This window comes from Apaloderma vittatum, unplaced genomic scaffold (genome assembly GCF_000703405.1).
Source record: "Apaloderma vittatum isolate BGI_N311 unplaced genomic scaffold, ASM70340v1 scaffold3761, whole genome shotgun sequence".
Taxonomy (NCBI): Eukaryota; Metazoa; Chordata; class Aves; order Trogoniformes; family Trogonidae; genus Apaloderma; species Apaloderma vittatum.
The window spans coordinates 24,772-48,406 of record NW_009697225.1 but is presented as its reverse complement, the minus strand read 5'-3'; the positions used below and the strand labels follow the sequence as shown (position 1 = coordinate 48,406).

At 49.1% G+C, this 23,635-nt stretch overlaps 1 protein-coding gene across 1 annotated transcript in view; it reads right to left on the bottom strand.

The window, feature by feature from the left end:
• Nucleotides 1-1,644: 1,644 nt before the first annotated feature.
• The window catches only part of MEGF9 (multiple EGF-like-domains 9), a 22,376-nt gene continuing 385 nt past the window's right edge, over nucleotides 1,645-23,635 (bottom strand). The window contains exons 3-6 of the mRNA XM_009877540.1: nucleotides 10,892-11,031; nucleotides 7,235-7,378; nucleotides 6,066-6,338; nucleotides 1,645-2,198 (exon numbers count right to left, since the gene is read on the bottom strand). Of these exons, the coding sequence (XP_009875842.1) occupies nucleotides 1,747-2,198; nucleotides 6,066-6,338; nucleotides 7,235-7,378; nucleotides 10,892-11,031 (1,009 nt within the window). The 3' untranslated portion in view covers nucleotides 1,645-1,746. The remainder of the gene's footprint in view (nucleotides 2,199-6,065; nucleotides 6,339-7,234; nucleotides 7,379-10,891; nucleotides 11,032-23,635) is intronic.

Here is a 23,635-nt window from a genome sequence, read left to right as displayed (position 1 = left end):
CCTGGCAGCTCTGGCACGGAGAGGACACGGCGCCTGCCTCGAGGTGGGTACCAAGCGAGGAGCCCCGTGGTGCCACCTCCCTGTGCTGTCCTTTAGTTCTCCCTCCAACAGCCCACCAGCCTCCCACAAAAATCGAGGGAATCTGTAAAACCTCAAGTCCCCTGTAGGGTTTTTTTTGACTGCCGATTCCCCACCACCATCTTGTGCTACATAAATTTCCTGAAAGCACCCATGCACTTTGAGCTTTAAAGCCTAGAAGTGCAGGTCGGCTCTTGCGAGCTCTTCAGCTGAAAGCCAAAATTTTCCACCCCAGTCCGGAGGATTTTTTGCTTTTGCCATTCAAGAGGCCAGGAGGTTGTGCTCAGCCCTCCGGCAAAGCCCCCCGTCACCACGTCAGCGCAAGAGAGATGGCAACGAGACGCACCCGCACGATGAGCACCCGCTTCAGAAAAGCTCGGCCACCGAGATCCGGCTCTCAATGCATCCATGACAGCATATTTGCATTTTGTATGGGGATTGAAAAGCAAGTAACAGAATGGTACATCTGATTTTTTGGACGCCTACTAGGCCCTAGTCATGGCAACACTGGTATTCACTCTATATTTAAAGGAACGGGAAAATTTGACAGATGCAAGTAGGGAGCACTCACATTTTCTCTAAAAAATGACACTAGAAGAAAAGCTTTAAGCAGTCGGTGTTTGCCAGAGTCCCAGCTCCAACAATATTGCCATCTAATTTACAGTATTTTAAACAATCCTTTTTTTTTTCATTGTAAACGCCACTAGCCGCTGTACAATTAAAATCTAGATGATAAAATATGACTTGGGGAACAGGGGAGGTTGGGGACGGGTTCGTGGTTTTGTCATTGGGGTTTTTTTTGGTTGGTTGGTTGTCTTTTTTACAAATAATTACAAATACAATTCAAAGAAGATATATTACATTTTATATACACAACACACCATTTCTGTCAGGGTAGGGTATTAAGCCTAGCTTTTATTTTTACACGGCAACCCTGAGATGTCTTGTCATCTTCCCTTGCACAGAAACGATACAAGTTCATTAACTCCTCCTAGAAAAAGGATTGCTATGTTTTAATAGCATCACCACCCTGTATAAATACTCAGAAAGGGAAAAGCTTAGCCCCTTCCCTAACTCCAATTTTTTTTTCCTGTTTCCCTGCTTAGTAGGAACTGATAATGGTAACTTTTTCAAGTGTGCAACTCTCTCCTCTACTTGCCTTTCTGGTAGTACAGTGAACAACTATTTCCCTTTTTTGTCCTCCTTTTTGAGCAAATTTATATCAGGAACTAATATGAAGCCTTGACAAAGGTCTGTTTCCTGAAAATCCACTGTTAATTCATGAGCCACTCGTCAAACTAAAGGATGCAGACATTAAGTGTTAGGCTGGCTGCAAATCCAGTAGCTTCTGATTAATCATGGGCTACAGCTTTCTCATCCCACCATCTCTTCATAAAAAAAAAAAAATTTCCGATCAGCATACTCAAGTCTTTATCAACAGCGAATTCGATGGATCTTTATGGAGAACAGGACACTGAATTCATTTCACCACATTACCTGGAATTCGGATGTACTACCCTTGTCTGTTCACCTGCAAGCTATAGCATGCCCAGCATAAGAGTATCTGAAGAGCAAATTCCTCTGCGTGGAGCCTTGGCACGGATCCTGATACCCCTCCAACACGCCCCGTCACTGTTAGAAGCCAACTTTGGAACAGCTGGATCGTTTCTAAGCTTTATAATTGTGCATGGGAGTTGTCAGCGTCAGCTGTCCGTTCGGTGCGACTTCATTCCCATCATCTTCCAAGAGCCCCGAGACATCGGCGTTGGGTATGCTGTCGTGGTAGCTGCTAAAGCTGATGTTGTCCTCTTTGAGTTCAATGGTCCAAAAAGGAGCGTTGAGTTTTCTGTTTTGATACTCGCGGTACATGTAGACGGCACCCACAAAGCCCATCAGTAGGACCACGACAATGATGATAACTGTCAAAATAATTATGTTAAACTGAGTCCACGAAACATCTGCAAATGCAGACGTGCTGTTGTCAGAGGAACTTATAGGAAATATAGTCTGTATAGTTGTTGGGGATAATGTATAGTTGATCACTGCCGTTGAAAATGACGTTGCCTTGCTGGCATTTGGAGCAGAAGTTGTTAATTCCCTTGTTTCTGGGACACGAGTGGCTTCTACAAAACAATCAAAAATAATCAATAAAAATATGCTGAACAGGAACCAAACACAAACATAAGAGATTTGACATTTACGTCACAGTTATTACAGCCATCAAGTGCTAAAGCTGGTATTTTTTTCAAAATAGTTTACAAAAACAGTAACCAGGCCTGGGCTTGGTTTTTAAATATTTCTGGTGGGCCAAGTGCTCATTGACTGCAGCATTCCTATGAAAAGCTGGTGACGGAGAGGTGCAGTAGCCAGGATTCGGTGTTAGATACATGAGCTCATGATGAAAGTGAGCCTCCCAGCCCAGTCTCTTCTTCATCTCACAAAAACAGAGCTCTACCAAGCTCAGCAAGAGTTTGGACCTTGAACCTAACAAGGTTAGACCTAACAAGGTCTATGTGGGTTGCACAATCAGGCCAGGAGGACACTGGTGACTCCAAGGTCTTAAACCTTTCTCAGTTAGTACACTGGACGTAGGATGATGTTCACAATAGTATTATTTCTGCTTACCTCTACAAGAAGATCATAATAAAAAAAATGAACCACAAGTATTCTGCCACCACAGTATTTAGCAACGGGTTTCAGCATCTACACTGCTTTATGTAAAAGGACAAAATAATCCCAGTTCTGCTTTTGAATGAAGTCATACACGAATCCCACGGAAAGATGTGTAAGTCTGCATAAGCAGAGGGTAACCAAATCACAACAAAAAAAACCTGTGGATGTTCCTAAGAAGCTTTCAAACACAGCAGAAGCCAGTTTGGATCCTATTTTGATTTCAGCTGCTGGCATATGTCTTCTCATGGAGGATGAGAACATGGGAACTACCAGACTCTGCCACAAACTCCGTCTTCCTCTACTTCCAGCAGCCATGGGATAAGTCCCTTCTCAGATCTAGGAGTCAGCAACGAGTTAACACTGGAGATTTCCCAAGTGGACTGAAAATTCATTACACGTTCTTCAAACCAGTCGAGCTATAGGCCTCAGAAAGCACTACAAAAGCCTGATTATTAGGCTCCCAAATGTAATTAATAAAGCATTTTCTTCACAGGAATATCCTGATCTATTTTAGATTCTCAAGTCCAGGCAGCAGGAACCTTCCAGGAGCTAAAGCTTCAATCAACCAAAGTGTTCTCTACACCTATTTCTTCACAGGACTCTCTGCACCCTCTTTCCCACTCTCTTTCTTCTACCAGAAATGCAATTTCATTTTAAATCCACTTACAGCTGCCACAATTACAGCTGCCGGTGCTGCGTTGTATCGATCCAGCTCTCCTGAAGAGAACGTCTGCTAATTATGACTGAGGAGGAGAGTCACTTCCGAAGGACTAATTTTGCACTAAGTTGCATCTCCAATGGCAACAGGAGCTGGAAATATTCATGATGGGCCCTCAGGGGAACGCCCACGAGTTGACTTTGGGCTGTCACGTTCCCAGTTCAGGCAATGGAGAAAAACTCCTCTGGAGCGGGCATCACACACCTAAATTGCAGCTCCTGCTCAGAGTCCCTCCCTGCAGCAGCTCCTCTATTCTCTGCAGGTCCTGCCGTAGTTCGATAAGGATACTTGGGATGCTGAATGCCAGAAGGCATTTCTCTGTGGGATAACAGGCAGAATTTGGCAGTAGAACGCAGTGCGACAGGAGCAAGAGGTTCCTGGATACAGCTTTGAGAGAAGGGCACGAGGAATTCAGTCATCCTTTCCAAATTCCTTCATCAATACTCAATTCTTGGCAAACCCTACCAGTAGCTATAATTAGAAAAAAAACAGAACAGGGACAATGGCTGATTCACCAGCAAGGAAACAGGACTTTTCTGAGCTTTATTTGTGAGTCAGCATCAGCTAAAGCTCTGGCAAGGGGCACATGGGTGAAAACGTTTCCTGGAGCTGACAGTAACGTCACGGTGAAACAGTGCCGGGTTCTGACCACGGGCTGTCACGCTCTTGGGCCGTGGAACGGCGATGCCTGTTTCCGCTCGCCCGAGCCGCGCCAGCCCTCCAGATGTCCTAAAGCAGCTCCTTGAGAGCGGCAGCTGTTCAGTCAACGGGCCACTTTGGCAGCTTTGACGTGCGTGTCAGATCCAGCTGCTTGATTGAAATGCAGGCTCGGCAAAGCTTCTGCTGCCTCCTACAATGAATGAGCCGCAGCAGGAGCCGGGGCCGTGCCAGCGGCCCACGCGCCAGCTCTCGGGGAAAGCTGCGATGCTCGGCTGGGTGGCACAGAGCCACGCTGCATCACCCAGCCTGCTGCTATGCCTCACCATCACGGCAGGAACACCATCCTCCCGGGGATCGAAAACATTGACTTTGGTCATCCCATGTGTCCTTCGAATAGTCTCTCCATCAGCCTTGAAAGCCTCAACATCTTGGTCGGGTTTAAGCCTCCGAACAGCCCCCTGGATACTTGAGGTTGGGTTTATTTTTGCCCAGGCTGTACAAAACAGGCTGTCTTATTTCAACTGTGACCACTTAAATAGGGTTTCACTCTAGAAACCACTCAAAACTGGGCCAATCAAATGCACTAGTGGTTTATGAAACTCTTAACCTAATACTAGTTAATGCACAGTACCTCAGCATATCAATTTTCGAGCAAACTGTGCCAGAAATTGGGAAGAAACTGTATGCCTTTTTAATTGCTTAATTAGAAAGGGAAAAAAAAACAAGTCAAGGAAACAGGAAAGCTAAAGAGCACGTCCCGGTCCCTTTGAAAGGGGAGTCTTTCCCCACATCAGGAATTGGCTATAACAATGCCATTAAAATTAAACTGAATGGTGAAAAACCGCAAGCACTCAAGCAAAGCCATACATATGGATTTTAATGGAGTAAGGTCACGTAGCTGTTTGCACAGACAGAGCTGTGCAGGGGCAGATAATGGATGAGCCGATGCAAAAGTGCCGTTTCCAGCCCTGTGCCGGTACGGTTACAGCTAATGAGCATTCAACTTTTTTGTATTGATCATTGCCTGGCGCAGTGAAGGACTCTGTGATTACACCTCCAGAGAGCAGCATGGGAGTGAAAACCATATTAGCTCCTAATGGAAGATCTGAATTAAATCTCTGTTGGTGACAAGGACGAATTTGGGCCCAGATAATTTCCTGAACGTAACACTGGTCATGTCTCCATGCATGGAGTTGGAGATCCACCTTGCGGACCAACCTCCTGAAAACCACTGATGGAGCAACTTAAGAATCATTTTCTCTGATATTACTACAAGCCCTCCTACTGCACAGTAGCCTTTCTAAGTACCAGAGCTACTTTCCATCTGAGATGCTACATGCAGTGTCCCAGATGCAGACTGACGACTGATGAGAGACTCCCAGAGCAGGTACCAGTAAATTCTGGTGTAAACTCACTGTGCAAGTGTGGATCTCACCTCCGTGAGCTTTGGCTTCTCCATTTAGAACGAAAAAACAAGAACATCTAAACTTGCTCCAAATAGTCACTGTTTGCAGAGTATGAGGAATGGCAAAATTTATTGCAAACACCCTTTCTAAGGAACTAGAAAGTGCTATTGAAGGGACCAGTCAATAAGAACAATTCACTGGACACTAAGAGATAAGTATATCAAGCAATGGAAATCTGAAAAGCTACTTTTAGGTACACCAGAACTAGTTTTTGCTTTCCAGCTTGTTCACTAGCGGTGCCTGCCACAGTCTGGGAATCGAGGTGGTTACAGAGCTAACCAAACCACAGATTTCAAGGCCAGTAGGCACCACCGTGTTATAAAGGTCTGGTTTTCTTCCCTGTACCACAGGCCAGGGGAACGTAAACCAAGCTGAACAATTAAGAGTATCCCCTCCCCAGCCTTCAGGCAGCTTGTGCCCACCTGAGCCTCACAGCAAGCTTTGACGGGGATCCGAGGAGCGCGTTTTACCTTTCTTGGTGCAGTTGGTCCCCTCGGGGTCTCGGACGTAGCCATCCTCACACTCCTCACAGTGAAACCCAGCGGTGTGGTACAGGCACCCGATGCACTCCCCGGTCTCTGGCTGGCACACGCTGGGAGACAGTGCTGGGTCCACGTTCCCGTTGCATTCGCACCTTACGCAGATGCTGTCGGAGTTGTAGTAGCCACCGTCGCACTCGTTGCAATTGGGGCCAGTGTACCCAGTTTTGCATTTGTCGCACCTCACGGCAGTGTCGCCAGGCTCTAAAGAATACAGAAAGCAAACGCGGTATGTGCCATAGCCCCTGGCGGAGAAACACCCGCGGTGGCATTTGTTCTGTGGGAACTGACCAGCAGTGACTACGACAAAAATCAGCAGCCACGGAGTATCAACTAATCTCAAACTTTAAACTGAAATTACAACTTCTGAACTGCAGAAGTTTTTTCTGTTCCTAGGGGGAAAAAAAAAGAAAGAAAAGCTTTGGGGGTTTCTGATGCCTCATATCAGCCTCCCAAGCCTTCTCAGCATTATTGTTAAGCAAACAGATTATTGCTGCTGAACATTTCCATTTCAAAGAGCTAATTTCAGAAAACAGCTGGAACTGTATCAGGGATGCTAGCAATCCGCAGCAACCTTTTGGCCTATACAAAGCCAGAAGTGGCTTGATTACGAAACAGATTAAGGAAATAAAATAGTTTTACCATATGTTTATTACACCTATGACTTCTTCTCTTAGTTACATGAATACAGAGCAGGAAAACTAGGGAATCTGCGTGCAGTCCCATGGGGATGTTCAGAAGAGGACTCACAGAGGTATGGATGGCTACGTGGCACTGCTGGCCATCTCCTGTATCTCTCCTGGCTGCCACAAGCTCAGCAGTTTCTCTCTGCAGAAACATGCAGGCTCTTCGGAGCCGGCTGCAGCCCGTAGTGAAGCATTTCTGATGCCCCCCACTGTGCAGCTGCTCTCACAAGAGAGAACACAAGCTCCAGAGACGCATCATTGCAGACACTGCTTCCAGCAAGGTGCCCCAGTTCCCACAAACAAGAGGTTCACGGGCCATAAGGCACTTTTCGGGCTGCTGCACTTTGAGTGGAAATTTAACTGAGAAGAGCTACATTCATTATCTGAGGAATTAGACCAAACGGAAAGCCTTACGTAGGTGGCAGGTACCAGTCGATGCCACGGTGGAGCAGGGGCAGCGCTGACAGGCGTTGGCAGGGGGGGTGCTTCTGTAGAAACCCTCCTTGCAGAGCTCGCAGTGGTCTCCCTCGGTGTTTTCCTGGCAGTGCAGGCAGGTGCCTGGGGAAGGGACAAGAGCACAAGCAACAGTTTGGCAGCAGGAAATGGAGCAGAACATTTGGAGCAGGAATCCGTGCGAAGCACTCTCAATTATCAGAGCTCGCAGGTGATTTTGGATACTCTCCAGCCGAAACACGACCCTGGCCTCTTACGACCTTCTGATAGTTGCTTCCCTGCTCCACATGCACACACAAATAACGTGAAAAAACAGGTAGTCTCAGCAGAGAGCCCACAGCACGCTGAAAGGTCAGTGCAGGTAAACACATGCTATCAATATTAAACAGTCCTCAAGGAAAGGGGTTTCAGTTTGCGTTTGTGCCAGCGAGCCACCATCTGATGCTTCCACCCCCCCCACTCCCACAAAGGGTTCCTCCGGTTTATGCTTTTGCCCTTTTTTGTGTGCAGCCTCTTCCTGCCCCGCAGAGCTGGTGGCTGGGGCTGAGGAACTGCCACTGTCCTACTCTGGGGACAGATGACTCCATCCCACCCGTGTGGCTCCAGTTCCTCCATCCTCGTTAGAGGCACAAGGCAGCCTCTCAGAGCTGCCTTGAGAGAGGCACAAGGCGACCTTCTCAGAGAAGGAGAGAACTAGGGGTTCACGTGAGTCACTTCCCCTTCCTGGGGAAGCCCCTGAATCAGAAAATCAATGTTCTGTGTCTTAGCAGAGGCTGTGTCCTAATGGCCCTCTAAATTGCATTTTTATACTATTGCGACCAAAGAAAGAAAAATCTCCCTAGTTACGGAAACACAGCCTCTATCAAAAGCCCATCCATCAACAGGAACATCCTATATCTCAGCAGCCTCCTCATCGAGGTGGCAGTGACCCGAGGGAAGCTTATATGATTAAATCCTGTGTAAAAGACTCTGAAAAGGCAACAGCCACCTTCTAGCAAACCAGGGTGGCACAGAGCGGTTTATTCACTGAATGTATGTAAGCACAGAGAGGAGATTCACTGAGCTAACCCAGCAGTGCTGCAGGGATATGGAAAAGCCTCATATCAACATTAACCACAGAAAAAAAATAATCCTGAATTAGATTAATGCTGACTGTTAAAAAAAGCAACACAGCAGATTTTCTTATTAATATTGGAACAGTTTGGCTCCCTTGCAAGCCCAACATGCTGCACAGCTTCTACTTTTCCCTCTCCACAGCGATGACTCCGCAGCTGAGCATCCTCGGTGCGTCCTTCCAGCTGACCTCCGTGCCAAGGGCAGGAAGGAAACCCCAGCAAAGCCCAGCAGCTGCCACTTCTGGGAAGCGGCTGATTCACCCCTGTGATGGGGCTGGCAGCACCCCCATGACTAAGGACACTTGCTTCGGCGTCAGCTCCCACACGCTGTTTGCTCTTCACCCAACAGCTTGTCAGCCACAAGCCGGTGGTTTTTGTGGGAGAGATGTCAGGCTACGAGGGGAAAATTAATCTGCTGCGCTGGGTTTCTCCGGTTGCAAACCTCAATCAGCCGCTTCAGCCGGATGCCTGGGACAGACCAGCTCGCAGAAGGTTAATTTGCCTGACCAGAAGGAAGGGTGCCTTGAACTGTGCTCTGCAGGTGTGAATGGTGGCATAAATCTGGAATCACACCTGCATTTTCTCTACAGTCTTGGTCATTTCAGGACCAATGTCTTTCCCATCAGTGGAAATTACTCGCATTTATCAACACCAACCCTGCAAAAGAGCTGCGTTTCCAATGAGTCAGCAACTTGCTCAGCTGTGCAACGCACGCAGGGGCTTGCAATCAGGTATCACTGTGGAAAGCCTTAATAATTAATAGCACTTCCCATCCTGATCATGCCCTCAGGAAGGATCAGAGCTCACTATACCCCAGCTGGGAAGAAGCAGCCAAACTCATTGCACAGACACAACAGGGGCCACAAGGGTCGTGTTGAAGGAAGCACTGTCGCCTGGGGAGCTCTGGCTGCCCAATTTCCAGCCCAATAATTTTAAATATTCCCCCTGGGCAGAGCGAGGCCGCGCGGAGCCCGTGGCAAAGCCGGCAGAGGGAGCCCAGAGTACAGCATTCATGCGAAAAAAACCTTGAAAATTTGACAAAGACTACAGACAGTTGATGTAAAGCTGGGGAGGTCACACAAAGTGCAGTCTCCAGAGCAGGCTGAGCGCGCTGCGTTTCTTATTAGACGTCAGATCTAATTTTTAATCAACTGCTCTCTGTGCTGGTTTTGTTGGGTTCCCCCACCCCTGGCAGCAAATGAGGCAGATGGAGGAAAATTTTAAAAAAAAGATATTTTTGTCAAATCAACAATAGGTCATTAACCAAAGAAGAGGGTTTTTCTTTGCAGTGCTGAGGTCGGCGCTGGACAGCCCCAGCAGAAGCGCTGCCTGAAGAGCCCCGTTCCCGAGAGGTCTGTGCTGTGTTTTTATTTCCAAAATCAAGAGAGGGGCAAACACTGAGGGAGAAAAGGGAAGCGCAGATTACCTTACTCCTTCACAAAGCCCACACACCCAGCTCCAAATCAGTACCGCAGCTGAGGAGCGCACAGCTTTAGGTATATTCTTACCTCCTTCAGTGCCCGTAGGACATAAGCACGTGAAGTTCAGTACAGCAACGGGTGCAGGGGTGCAGACCTGGTCCTGCTGTTATGCCTTACACTGAGCAGGATCAGGGCACTGGCTGAGCAGAGTCAGCACCGCGGCCGCCCGTTCCTCCCCTTCAAACCCACAGGCCACAAGGGAACAGACACCAACACACAAATTGCCCAGAAATACCTTTATTTGATGAGCTCTGCCTTTTTGCTAACTATGCAAAAACCCTGTGCGGATTTTAAAATATTACTCGTTTCTAAGCTCCTGGATGAATATTACAGCCCTGCCTTTCAGCCTGAAAGTTTTGATGAGAATTTGGATTTCTGAAGTGTGAGCTTTGTTGCTGAAGCGGGGATTGCGCAGGCAGTCACATAACATCGCTCCTCCGGGATCTCTCCTTTCAGCAGAGATGGGAAAGCAATTAGGTTCCCCCCTGCCCTCCCACAAGCTATTCAAGTACAGGTGCCTCGACATTTACACTCCATCAGCATCTGATTGAGTGAGAGACAAAGAAATAATCAAGGAAAATGAACGAGGAAAATTTGTAGGAACTGGGCGATATTGATTAGTTGCTGCCAGTTTTTTCCAGCACCGACCATGTTATCTGTGGCAATAAGTCACCTTACGTCAGTGCCAGTACCGTACATGTTTCCAGGTAAACAGTAGTTAAACAAAAGCTCCTTAAAAGCCCGTGTTGTGTATTTGTGTAAATGCAGAGAACAATAGAGCACTGATTTTCAATAGAGACTGCAGAATAAAGGCTCTGCATTGCAGCGTGGGGTAAATACGTGCCTTTATTGACTTCCTTGAGGAGAGGACTAGCTCTAGCCTTGCTCTGCTTTACGGTAAAGATGCAGAGTCCTCAAGGCAGAAAGACAAGAGGATGAGAGTGGAGGTCCACTGAATGAAAACAGCAAAAACCAGAGACAGGTAAAGTCTGCACCCACTACGGCCACAAGAGGATAGTTACCTGTCAAGCTGTTGCAGGTTTTGGAGCGGTTGTTGCACTGGCATGGCTCGCAGGTGGTGTCATTAAACCTGTAGTATCCATCACTGCACCGGTCACACTTCAGGTCCGTGACACCAACTTTACACTGGCATTTCCCAGAGCTGCACAGAGAAAAAACAAACAGTGAAATCTGCATGTGCTGGGAGGCATCCAAAGTACAAACCCGCGGTCAGGGTTTTGGACTCCCTTCGCAGAGCGGGGAACTCGGCACAGAAACGCCTGCTGGAAAATTGAAACCCATGGGCAACCATTTCCAAAAGGTGACGGGGAGTTCAACACAGGCTGAGCGTCTGCAAAACCAGTTGCCCTGACTGCAGTTTCCAGCTGGGTACCAGAAGTCATCACTCATTCTGGAAAGCCCTGGCCCAAAACCATCCCCATGCTTCAGCCCCCAGGAGATGCTTCGACAGCCCCTCTCCAGACCCAGCTCCATCATGGATCAGCCCCAGGTCTGGCAGGACCCTGGGGCTCCCATGATAACTGTGCCTGAACAATGAAATTGCACCCATGGATAAGCACCTCCCCTCCACGCTGGTGCCAAGCGGCACCTCCTGGACTTTCGGGCGAGTGGACAATTCTCTGCTCACCATCTGCTTTCCTGGCTCCCCCGAGAGTGGGCGCAGCAGCTCAGGTGTCTCGCTCGGGTTTCAGCCACCTGCACCCCCTCCGCTTCTCCTCCACAATCCCACCGATCCCCCCACAGCCACGCGGGCAAAGCCCCTCTCCCCAGTCAACTTCTCCACGCAGTAGGAGCCAGGGAAAAAGAGAGGGTTTTTCTTTCCCCAGTGGCTTCCACTCCAGCAAACCCCAGACAGGAGCCTGTTTACTTGGGCAGAGTCTGGCTGATGGAGGGTGGAGCCCTGCGCAGTTAAAATAGAGGATATCAGTGTTAGCTGGCACAAGCAAATACCAGGCGGCTATAAAAAGCAAAGGTTACCCTCATTCCCTTGACTTTCCATGCCAGTCTCTCCATGTAAAGGCTTCAAACCTATCACTTTCACAAACAACTGCATATACTAGCAGCATTTAGACTCAGAGAAATCACAGGAATGAATCAAATGCTCTTTCCCATCACTGCCCTGGCACAGCGGCTGCTGTCAACTGCTCGTCCCACCCACACACGTGGGACCTGCTGCCGCCCAAGCCAGGGATGACAGGGCACAGAAGTGCCTCTCCCCACCTCCTCAAGCCTCACGTGCTGCGCTGAGGAGCCAGGACAGCACCCAAATAAACGTGATTTGCTCTCCTCCAGGAGATGGGTTTATTTAAAGCTGCAGCAGACAAGGCGGACACTGTCCACGGAGCATCCCCTGCACACCAATGGACGGTCCTCTGAGTTCTGCCCCTGTATAACCTTCACTCTATTCACACATTTTTAAAATTCAGTATTTCAGGGTTCGGTGTGGCTGCACAAAGATAATCTATTGTTCTCCCTCGCTCCTCCTGGAGAAGAGTGAGCAATGCACAATTTGCTTCTAAAAGCCCCTGGAAAAAATCTGATTGAAACTCAGAGGCTGAGGCTCCAAATGGCTGATGCCATTGGATGTGTTGGTTTTATTTAAAAAGCATTTGATTGCAATGTTTTGGGGAAGATGTTGCTTCTGTTAGAAATTAACATAATTTAGTATTTCTGTTGGTCGTTTGCTTGCCAAAGGAAGAGGAAATACTCAAAGGCACACCAAAATACGGAACTCAGCCCAAGTGGCTACGCAATTAAATACTTCCCAAATGTGAAACTTTGGGCATATTCAGTGGACTGATTACTATAAGGAAAAAGAAATATAATGTTTCCTTGCTCTCTAGACCATTATCTGGAATTGCAGCAGGCAGATGCAGAATTTAAAGGGATGCTGTTAAGCAGCTCAGTAGGTTTGACTTTTAAATAGCTTTTCACAAGACCTAACATTAATCCAAACGTTGTCACAGTGTTTAAAATAAGAGCAAACAAAAAGCAGTTTGTTTTTATTTGCTTCTGACTGCTACCACACAGATATTCCTGTAAGAGGGCAGGGGACAGGCAGAGCCAAGCAAGGAAAAACAACCAATTTGAGGGGAATATCTGATATTTAGCCTGAAAACACCTCTTCTGGGGATGTGCCGTGTGAGTAGGACCTTAGAGGACAAAGCACTAGAGCTGTATAATCGTCACCCTCCCAGGGTTCCTCCTGGAGTCCAGGGAGCTTCGTTTTACTTTCTCCTGTCCCTCGATCAAGCCTTTATCTTAATGACACCCTCCTCCTCCTCCTCCTCCCGGCTGGCACCCTTCCATCCAGACTCCCACTTCATTTCTTTAAAGGAGGTTTGTTTCCCCAATAATTCTGCTAGAGCTCAACACAGCATTTTGGGGCAGTGTCCCTTGATTTTACCCGTTAGCTTAAAAATAACAGGAAAGAAATCTATTTTAAAAGAGGGAAGGTTAAAAAAAAAAAGACAGTTTTGGAAAGTTTGGTTTTAATGCCTCTTGAGCAGACCTTTTCTCAACATGTTACACATGGCACAGAGCCAAGTTCTGCATGTGCAAGAATTAAATCACTCAGCAAATATAAAGCTTTGCCTGTGGTCATTGCTTCCATAGAATAAAGCCCCCTTACAACACTCCTTTTCATAGCCCCAGTCCAGTAAAGGCTGTCAGACACTTTTTAAACCAAAGGTCAATGATATAAATGCATCAAAACCACACAAAAAGAAAAAAAAGTCCTGTTAACAGACCGATTGTGCCCATAAAAATCCAGAAACTTGAAAGAAAAGACCCACAGTTTAATACTTGCACAGTGAGAACTGAACTGGATTCTGACTATGAGCCAGGAATTTTAGGGGGGGAAGGAGGGGGAAGGGAAGAGGGAAACATTTTGATGCAGCACCATCAGTTGCTCAACTCCATTGCAGATGATGGTTAACTCCACTGAAGCCAGCCAATTTTTAGCTCTCACCAAAGAACTGATGGAAGGATGTTTTGGGACGAAAAGAGACAGCCAGTAACAAAAATCTCCCACCAGCCTCAGCTTCTATTAGATTTTTACAAATACCCTTACTTTAAAGACCATGGAGGTAGCGTGTGTCACCATCACATCATCCATCAACTCCATATACGTTTCCTAATGATTAAAACCACCACGAGAGATCCTGGCAGGAGGTGCAGGCAGCAATGAGGCAGCCGGCAGGGATCACACCGCGCGTGAGGCTCGGATCCGACACCAAGTGATCCGACCCTCCGGGGCCAAGGGCTACACACCAGGTCTGGAACCCCCTCAAGGTAGAAGCTTGTGCACTGAATCACCCTCAGCCCTGGGGCTTCACATGATGCCTTGGAGCTGCCATCTTGATGCCCGCGGGACGACAGCCTGGGGCTGGGCAGCCCCCGCCAGCAGGATTTTGACCCCGTTTGGAAGCGTCGTAAGAGCAGAGCACAGAGAACAGGTAACACCTCCCAAATCCTGTCTCGTGCCTGGCCCGAACACAGAGTATCCTGCGAGTAATTTTCTGCCAGGTCCGATGGCCGGGGAAGGACGCTCTGCCTGGGAGCCTGGGCACTGCCCTAACCCTGCACCGCTCGGCACAGGACAGCACGGGAACTTGAGGACTCATTACAAAGCAAAAAAATAAACCCAAACCAACAAAAACCAAGCATTAAAATATCCATGATGTGAGATAGATCACAACATGCAGTTGCATCTACAATGGGTCCCCACAGAGACAACCTGAAGTTAGCAGGGACACGACAGACACAAGATGGATGGGAAGACGGAGGACCGTAGCCTTCAGGGCTGTTGGGAGGCATGCTGTGCACGGCTTCATGGTGTAACAAAAAACCTTTAGCAAGCTCTAATCATTTATTTTCTTCTTTTTTTTTTTTTTTTTTTTTCCCCAGAGAGGAGGGAAGGCAGAAATTCATTTTCAATGTTTTCCCCAGCTGCAAGAAAAACCGGCACCCCCCCCTGCCACTGAGAGCCCAGGGCCAGCCTGACCAAGTCAGAGCCAGTCTAAACAGTACGGCACCGACCTTTTGTGCCTTTATTTTAAAAACATAGGAGACTGGCAAGATTTTGGGGGAGAGTCAGAGAAGCAGAGACCTCCTATGGGTCTGAAACCAGGGCATACCCATGCAGATGAGCCACACAAAAACCCCATGGCTCTGAAGGAGAGCGGTGTCGAACACATTCACCACCTTCATCTTGAAGCCCAGGGCATACGGATGCGCACCTCACACTGCAGCATCTCCCAGGATCAACCCCAGAAGACGGTCACACTGCCCCAAAACAGAGGAAAAGTGAGGGTTACAGCCAGCCCTTCCCTGACCCGGCAGCAGCTCCAGCTTTGCCTGCAGCCCCGTTCCCTCCCAGCCATGTAACCCTCCAGTCACGGATACACTCATCCCTCATCCCAGCAGGCCCGGAGGTGTTCCTGTAAAATACACAATTAACGCCAACAACAGCAGCAGTGCTGGGGCTGAATGAGGAAGAACGCCTTGCAGAACTGCGAGCATCTGTAAAACAACCCTCATGAAAAGGCTTTGTCACACTTTGATGGGATGAGACAAAAGGATGCTGCACAAGATTAGGAGGATTCAGAAGGGATGTCGCTAAAAATGGTGTGTTTCTCCAGCGAGCCTGGCTCCTTTTGTGCTGATTTTCTGTGATGCCTGACAGCAACCACGGGATAAATCTCTCTTACATTTTTCTGGGCAACGTAGAAAAGTTAGCATTTGGGAGCTCAACGCTCCAAGACACTTTTCCGTGGAAAACCAACACTATTAACACTCTGAGAACCTTCATAAACCGCGTGCTGATTTTCCTGCAGGTCAATCTGTTTGAATACCAGCACATGAGGAAGCAGAGAGCAGGAAGAAGCCCCATGTTGGAGTTCACCTCCTCACTCCCTTGGCTCAAACCAAAGCCCTCGGCAGCCAAAAACCACTTTGGTGGAAGGGCTAGCGCGACCACGGCCGAGCCCCGCTCAGAGCTGCCTTTGTGGCGGGTAGAAGAAGCGGGGCTTTATCGGGGCGAACATTGGGCCATTGTGCGCCACATTCCTCGCTTTGTGCCGGGGGACGGCATCTGTTTATATGGCAGCCCTCGGCGGAGCGGGGACACTTCACAGCTTTGAAAGGCTGTTCTGTACATGTCAAAGGGCCACCTTGTCTGGCCACTGCTGCCTCCACAGCCCCCTCTCCCCCGCCAAGGATGCCCCGCGGGGCTGGGAAAGCCGGGGATCTCCAGCCCCGGGCTGTGCCCTCCCGGCACCACCCGCCGGGACCTCAGTTGCTGGGGAGGGAGGAAAAGATGGGAAGACCACAACGACCTTGGAAGGCAAGGTGAAATGCGGTCCTCTGTGCTTTGGTGTGAGGAAGAGCTGCAAAAGCCTAACTGACTGCAGAATTTCAACTCCAAATGGTGGGTCACAGAATCACAGAATTGTTGAGGCTGGAAAAGAGCTCTGAGATCATGAAGTCCAGCCTGTAACTTGAGAAGCATCCTTGCTCATGACAGGGAGGTTGGATTAGATGATCTCTAAGGTCCCTTCCAGCCTAGGCCATTCAATGATAACCAACACCACCACATGGACCAGACCAGGGCACCAAGTGCCACATCCAGCCTCCCCTTAACCCCCACCAAGGACGGTGACTCCCCCCTGCCCTGGGCAGAGCATCCCAGTGTCTGAGCACCCTCTCTGTGAGGAAGGGCTGCCTGAGATCCAACCTGAACCTCCCCTGATGCCGTTTCAGGCTGTGCCCTCTCGTCCTGTCACTGGTTGCCCAGGAGAAGAGCCCAACCCCACCTGACTACAGCCTCCCCTCAGGGAGTTGTAGAGTGAAAAGGTCCCCCCTGTGTCTCCTCCAGCTGAACACCCCCAGCTCCCTCAGCCTCTCCTCACAGGACTTTCGCTCACCAGCCTCATTGGTCCCGGCTTCCCAGAGCAAACCCTTGGAAATCATGGCAATACGGGGATGGGACAGGCAACCTCAGTGCGGATGAGGATGCATCGGTGGGGAAGGCAGGGAGAGGGGGTCTCGTCCCCACTGTACACACCAGCTCTGCCCAGCGTAGTCCCTCCATTCCCCAGATCTCTACTGATCACTCCTCCTGAAGTTGGGCTGGGCACCACCTCCCCCAAACCAGAATCCGACCAACAGAGCTTAAAATGTTGAGACAAAATATCCTTTTTTGATGGTGGTCAGTGTTCACCAGAGCAGTAAGTCTGCAAGGGACAACACCGGAATAGCAAAGCCTGCTGGAAAATCAGCAACATCACAGGATTTCTGTGAAGCCACAATTACTGTAGGGGAGATGATAACAACCTACCTTTCCCTGCCGCTGTGCCGTCACTCATTCACTTCCCATCCCTGCCTGCAACCAAATAAAAATGGGTGCAGGTACAATAATTATCTGCTTGTGCGAGAAGAGATGAGGAGAGCTAATCGGATGTAAAGGATATAAGAGTCTCTAATAGGAGAGAGATTTAGATAATTAAAGCATGCAGAAAAATATGCTCTAACAGGGTATTCTGCTTTTATGACGTCCACATGTCACGATTTCCGCTACAGAAAAAAATCTGTTCTTTGCAGAGTGATGCTGACAAGGCATTACTGGGAGATAATGAGCCACCGCTTGTGCTCAGCCAATCTATAAAAGGGAGAGCAGCCTTTTTAAAGTAGGGGAAAAGGGGGAGAGGGAATTTGGGGTTTATTTTTCTTAAAAAAAAATAAGCCCTTGAGGAGTTGGTCTCCCAAACTCCTCTCTCCAAAAGGGAGCAGTGCCCAATGTGGTTTACTGGACTGCTGAGATACAGTAGGATGGAAATGCAGTTCCCACGCAAAGGAGAGACATTTCAGAAGTGTGATAACACTCTAAAGACAGAAAATGAAGATTTTCTGTAAGTAAAATGAGAACTCCATGGCCTTCCCCCAAATAACCTCCTGCAGTTGGGATGGGCAGAAGCCCTGGTAACACGGGGTCTTTCTCACGTCAAACCATGGTCACAAGCACCCTTCCTGCCCAGGCTCGTGAAGCTCCACAAAAAGCTTAAATTCCAATGGATCTCCATTTTCTGACTGATAAAAAATAATAATAATAAAAAAACCCAACCATCTAAACCTCAGATTCTGCCTCATGTAGCTTCATGGAACAGGCTGCCCAGGGAAGTGGTGGAGTCACCATCCTTGGAGGTGTTTAAAAGACGTGTAGATTTGGTGCTCAGGGACACAGTCTATTGATGGACCTGGCAGTGTCAGGTGAACAGTTGGGCTCGATGATCTTAAAGGTCTCTTCCAATCAATTCTAGGATCCTATACCACATGATCCTTAAGGTGAGGCTCGTCTGCAACCTACCTGGGACATATATTCCTTACATCTTCCTCCCTTCATGTTCTTTTCACATCCCATCACCTCTGCAAACCCAGCGTGCAGCTCTCCCAGCTCCTCCAGAAACCCCAGCCCGTATTCAAAGACCTTAACAAAGAACGCTGCCCACTGCTGCTGACCTTACTCTCACCAGCAACGCTCTCGCAAATCCCCATGAGCAAGGGTCATAAGATCAGCCCCTCCAAAAAGCAGCCCACTACAAAGCAGGCACAGAGGGACGTGACTGCCCAGCTAACAGCCGTCCCCTCCAGGGAACAGCCGTGGACAAATGCTCGGGCGATGCTCTGCCTTAATTCTTTCTAACACGAATACAAAGCACGAGATCCCCTTGAGGGGGCAAAACATCTCTGAATTAGCACTCCAGCAGTTGTGTACATGCTTTCTCTTTTCTTTTTCCCCCCCTCCTTTTTTATTTATTTTTTTCTTAAACGGAAATGTGTGACAGGAGCTCTCTCTAACATGACTTATGTGCAGCCTGAGGCACAAATCGTGCGTGAACCAGCGGTAAGGAAAGGCTGCTCAGCTGGCAAAGGAGCAGAGTGTGTCAGCACCTGACATGAACCGAAGCTAACGTCACCTCCGAGCAGCTCGACAGAGCCTCCGCTTCCCATCGCCCTTCTGCTTGTGGGGAAACTGAGGTACAGGCAGAGGGAGCGACTTAAATTGATTCACAGACCCCAATTTAACATGCACCTGCTTTCACTAGGGACAACGATGTCATATTGTGTGTTTCATTTAGAGCTTTTTAAGGGAACAGGAAGAACTTAACCCAGATTAGATGGTTAACCCAAGTTTAGCTAAACCACAGCGGATCCCTAAACACATGCAACTCTTGCTCACCAGCACAGGCAATGGTGCAACAGAAGTTGCAGGGTGCATCACCGTGTCTTCCCTAGAACTGGGGTAACTTAGCTGAAAACACAAAACCTCCCAGGGAGAGAGGGAATCGAGGGCTGAACCCTTTTGCTGCTGGGCAGCAGCATCTTGTAGCACCTGCTCTGCCTCGCAGCCCTCCTCCTCCGCTCTCATCCCAAACTATGGGGTGCAAGAGCACCCAATCAGGGACAGCTGCTCATGGGCTAAACGTGTTGTCCCTGTGGCTGCGGGCCACACTCCAGAGAAAAGCCTTGGGCTAGTAAAACCCTGAATGAATGCCATGCAATTGAGAAATTCCGTGGGTATCATGTCTCCCTCCCTGCACCAAGCGCAGAGCACAAGCCATCGGAGTCCTAGACTGCTGGGATGCCCTGGGCTACCTTTGCCCAGTTTCTACCTGTTTGCAGTCTGGTATGGGGTTGGCCAGTGCTGCTAACAAGGTAAAAGTAAATAAAAGAAAAAGAGATAGATAGATAGATAGATAGATGCAGAGTCATTCGAGATCTCCAGCTCACCAACATACCACCCGCTGCCTCTTTCAGACTGGGCTCTGCCTCATGCACAGTCCTGCTCCTTTAAATAAATCAGCCAGGGGACAGGTTTGCACAGGAAAATTATTTCCGCCTGCGTTTGAGTAGCTGCACCCGTGCAGCTCCTCATACCAGTGCACAACTCTTGCTCTGCAGCAGGGAAAGGCTTCCCCCGATCCAAACCCCTTCATCTCACCCAGGCAGAGCCTTGCCACATCCCGGGGCTCATCGTGCCACCAGTGAGCTGGGGACTCGAGTGGCATTTTGGGCAAAGCCGCAGTGGAGGACGCAGAGGGTAGATGTGAGCCGGGTGCTGCAGAAACCCTGCAAGGAGCCCCAGCACTCCCACCACTGCCCTGGCTGGGAGGGCTGGAGACCACCATGTCCCCCCAGACCACCTTTTCTGCCCCTGCCTTGGCTCTTTGCCCAGCCATAGGGAGTGGGAGGTAAGAGTTCAGGCATGGGACTCTGCTCACATAAAGATAAATAGAAAAATAAATGCCCGGGAGGGTGGAAGGCTGGGAGATGTGGGCTGGCCAGCCTGGACACGGTGACCTTCTCCATCAGCCTTCACCTTTCCCTCCTCACTTGGAGGAGGACAAACAGATGGACAATACAGCTTTCAACTCAAGATGCCCAAAAGATGGTGGGAGAGATGCAGCTGGTGGCGGGCAACTCCCAGCTGGGGCCACGATGCCGCCAGGCACCCTCCCCATCCCGACACTGTCCCCAAGGCTTTGCAGCAGCAGCACAGCCCAACCAGCTCAGCTCGTGCACCCACGTGAGTCGCCGTGCTCGTTTTCCACCACTCCATGACCATGGCCTTTGAAACTTCAGCTTCTCTCTCCACCCTTCCTCTATGGACTATGAACACTTCCAGGCCACAGCTATCTTTAGCAAGCCCCTGCACAGCATCCAACCCAGTGAAATGTGGTTTTATCTGAGATTTCTAGGCGTTACCGCAACGGGGACAACACACTCCCTCCTTCTCCGAGATGTGTCAGCCCAGGATTTCATCCAGCCCCACAGCAAGCTCCAGCTTCAACTACACACAGCTTTTCATCTAACAAAAAAATCTCCCTAACCAGAGCATGGAAATCCTCTGCCATCCCAGAGGGGGATCTGTGTGGATCCCCCCAGATAATCAAATTTAAACCACCACCAAAACAGACCTTTGATTAGCGGTTGCGGAGACCATTCATAGCGACAGCGTGTCAGGTCAATGTTCACTCCCAAAATCAAATGTCTGCCTCGGGAAAGGGATTTTTTTTTATTTTTATTTGATGGTCTGCATTTGAGTGTAGTTAATAAACAGTGTACTTGGGTGTGCCATCTGGCCGGCCGCAGAGCATGCCTAGAAATAATACTAATAATCATCATATGGCGGTGATTTAAAAAGCCATTTTACAAAAGCCTGGGCAAGCTGATTGAAACCTATCAGGCATGGTTTGTGCACCCCGAGAGCCCAGCCTTCAGGCAGTCTGCCTCTCAAATCAGCCACCGTCAAAAAGGGTCACAGTCCGAAATCACACTGCTGTTGAGAGGCCCATCTGAACACCGGTCGCTTTTTTCTTATGCCAGCACACCAGCATTATCTTGTGCAAGTGAGAGTTGGGCTGGTACTTTAAGAGACAAATAAATAAAAAAATACAGCTTACAGTATTTTTAACGTCAATGGAACAGCAGCTGGTTGCTGGTGTTGGGCAACCCTTGCGTGCCTCCTCCCAAGCAGGGATTGCCCGGAGGGACACGCACCGCTCACCCAGGGCACGCGGTGGCAGGTAAACGTCAAACTCTGGGCTCCAGACCCAATGTTTCCAGAACAAGATCCAAAAATCTCATTCCTGGATTATTCCCACACACGCATCTCCTCGCAATGCAGAAGAGGCTCTCCCACCCGCTGGGACAGACCCCGTGCTCCTGCCCTGCCGCACTTTGCATCCCTCTTCATTGTCCCCCACACATCACTGCCCATCTTGCAGCCACACTGATGCCCCCAGCCCTACAACACAGACAACTGACCTAATTTTGCTCTTTTTAAACACCCAGAGGTCACCTCTGTCTGCAGCAAATCCCACTGAGCTGGCAAGAGAAACAAAGCCATCTCTGTTAACCTCAGTCCTCCTCCCTAAGCCTTCCCCCAAATTTTGCCCTGTGCTGCCTCTTCCAAATGCCTGAGGATCCGCATCTCCCACGTTCCTCAAGGCTGTAAAATGGTGCTGGAGAGGAGAAGCCAGGGAGGTCCCTGCCATTTCTGGGGCCGTAGACATCGGGGCTGGGCACGACGGCTCACTACGTGCATGAGCTCCACCTCCTTCCCCTTCACAACTCGGAGCATCTCACCTGAAGAAGTTCCCAAGGGCGTTTCTTGGCTCGCTCCACACAGTGAGACACAGGGAGAGGTCACTCATGCCCGTGTTTTGCTCGCTGGTGACTCAGAGTCAGGGGGAGAACACTCCCTTCCCAGTTAACCCAGTCACTCCAGTAGCACCTCCCTCCTCTCCCAGCCCTCAGACACAAGATTCGCCCCATCTGTCCTTCTGCCCAATTTGCCTTTCCAGTAGATCTGACTGAACTCAGATTTTTCTAGTCTCTGGCAAACACTGATGCTTCAGGACACATCTTCCCATACCCAAAACAACCACTAAAAAAAACCCCAAGTGAAAATCTCTGCACTCTCCACCCCCAAGAATCACCTTTTTTAGTAAGAAGGTCACTCTCGTCAACTGGAGCATTACTTTTAAGCGCAAGCAGAAAAATGCAGCATTGAAACAAATCCACCCCCAAGAATCACCTTTTTTAGTAAGAAGGTCACTCTCGTCAACTGGAGCATTACTTTTAAGCGCCGATTTTTCAGAGCTTATGCAAGCAGAAAAACGCAGCACTGAAACAAAAAGGACGTCAACAGAAGGTTTGGGTGTTCGGGAAGGAAAAGAAAAATGAATGAAATAATTGCAAACAGCATGTCCCTGCAGAACATTTCGATTCTGACTCAGCCCCAGCCTTGGCAGGGAAGTGCAGGCATTCAACACCCGCTGAGCCCAGACCAAACCCGAGAACACGACGAGGCTGATGCCGGCACGAGGCAACTGGTGCAGCAGGAGCCATCGCGCCCGCACGCGGGGATCGCTTCCCCTGCAGAGCCCTGCGGAAGGGTCAGGGGCTCCGGGAACATTTTGCTGCTGACTTTTTGATGGCAACAGCAGGAGAAGGGAGCCCGGGGAGGCTGGAGGGTGGCTGCAGGGCGGTTTGCTGGGGGATCTCCTCCAAGGAGGGGCCTTGCAACCCACTGCCCTGACCCCAAGGGTCAGGCTGCTGCTCAGACCGTTCTTTGTAGGAACACAGAGACACCCTCAGCCCAGCGACAAATCTCGCATGACTGGCAGATCACTGGTGGGAAACAAGAATAATCGTGTGCTGGCTTTTAAAAGGCAAGACGTGAGGGTGGGCAAAGGTGAAGTGAAGAGGAACACATTCATTATACAAGAGCTCAAAGCATCAGCTACAGTGACTTTCTCGACACAGCGAAGGAGAGGAGGCAGCAGGGTTAAACATCAGGCAAGGCGAGGGCAGAGCCCAAAGCTTCGATTCCCTCTGCGATAACTAATATCCCTTCGGAAAACAAACCTTCCCAAAGTTCCTCCGCTCCCCTCCTGAGCTCAAGCATGGAGGCAGTCTCGTCTGATGGGGACTAACAGATCCACAAAGCATTAGAGGAGAGATTCTGCCTCCATACAACTCAGAGACGCAAGTTCTGTCCCTTGGGGGCTTTTGTCACAGCTATAGGTATTTTTATAATCCAGATCTTGAAAGAAAAGGGAAAAATAGAAATGCTTCATTAATATTTATAAGGCCAGCTCCCTTCTTGCCCGGTTTTTTTTTTTTTTTTTTTAAATACTAACACTAGATGACACGATCCGCATCCCAAACCCCCCAAATAT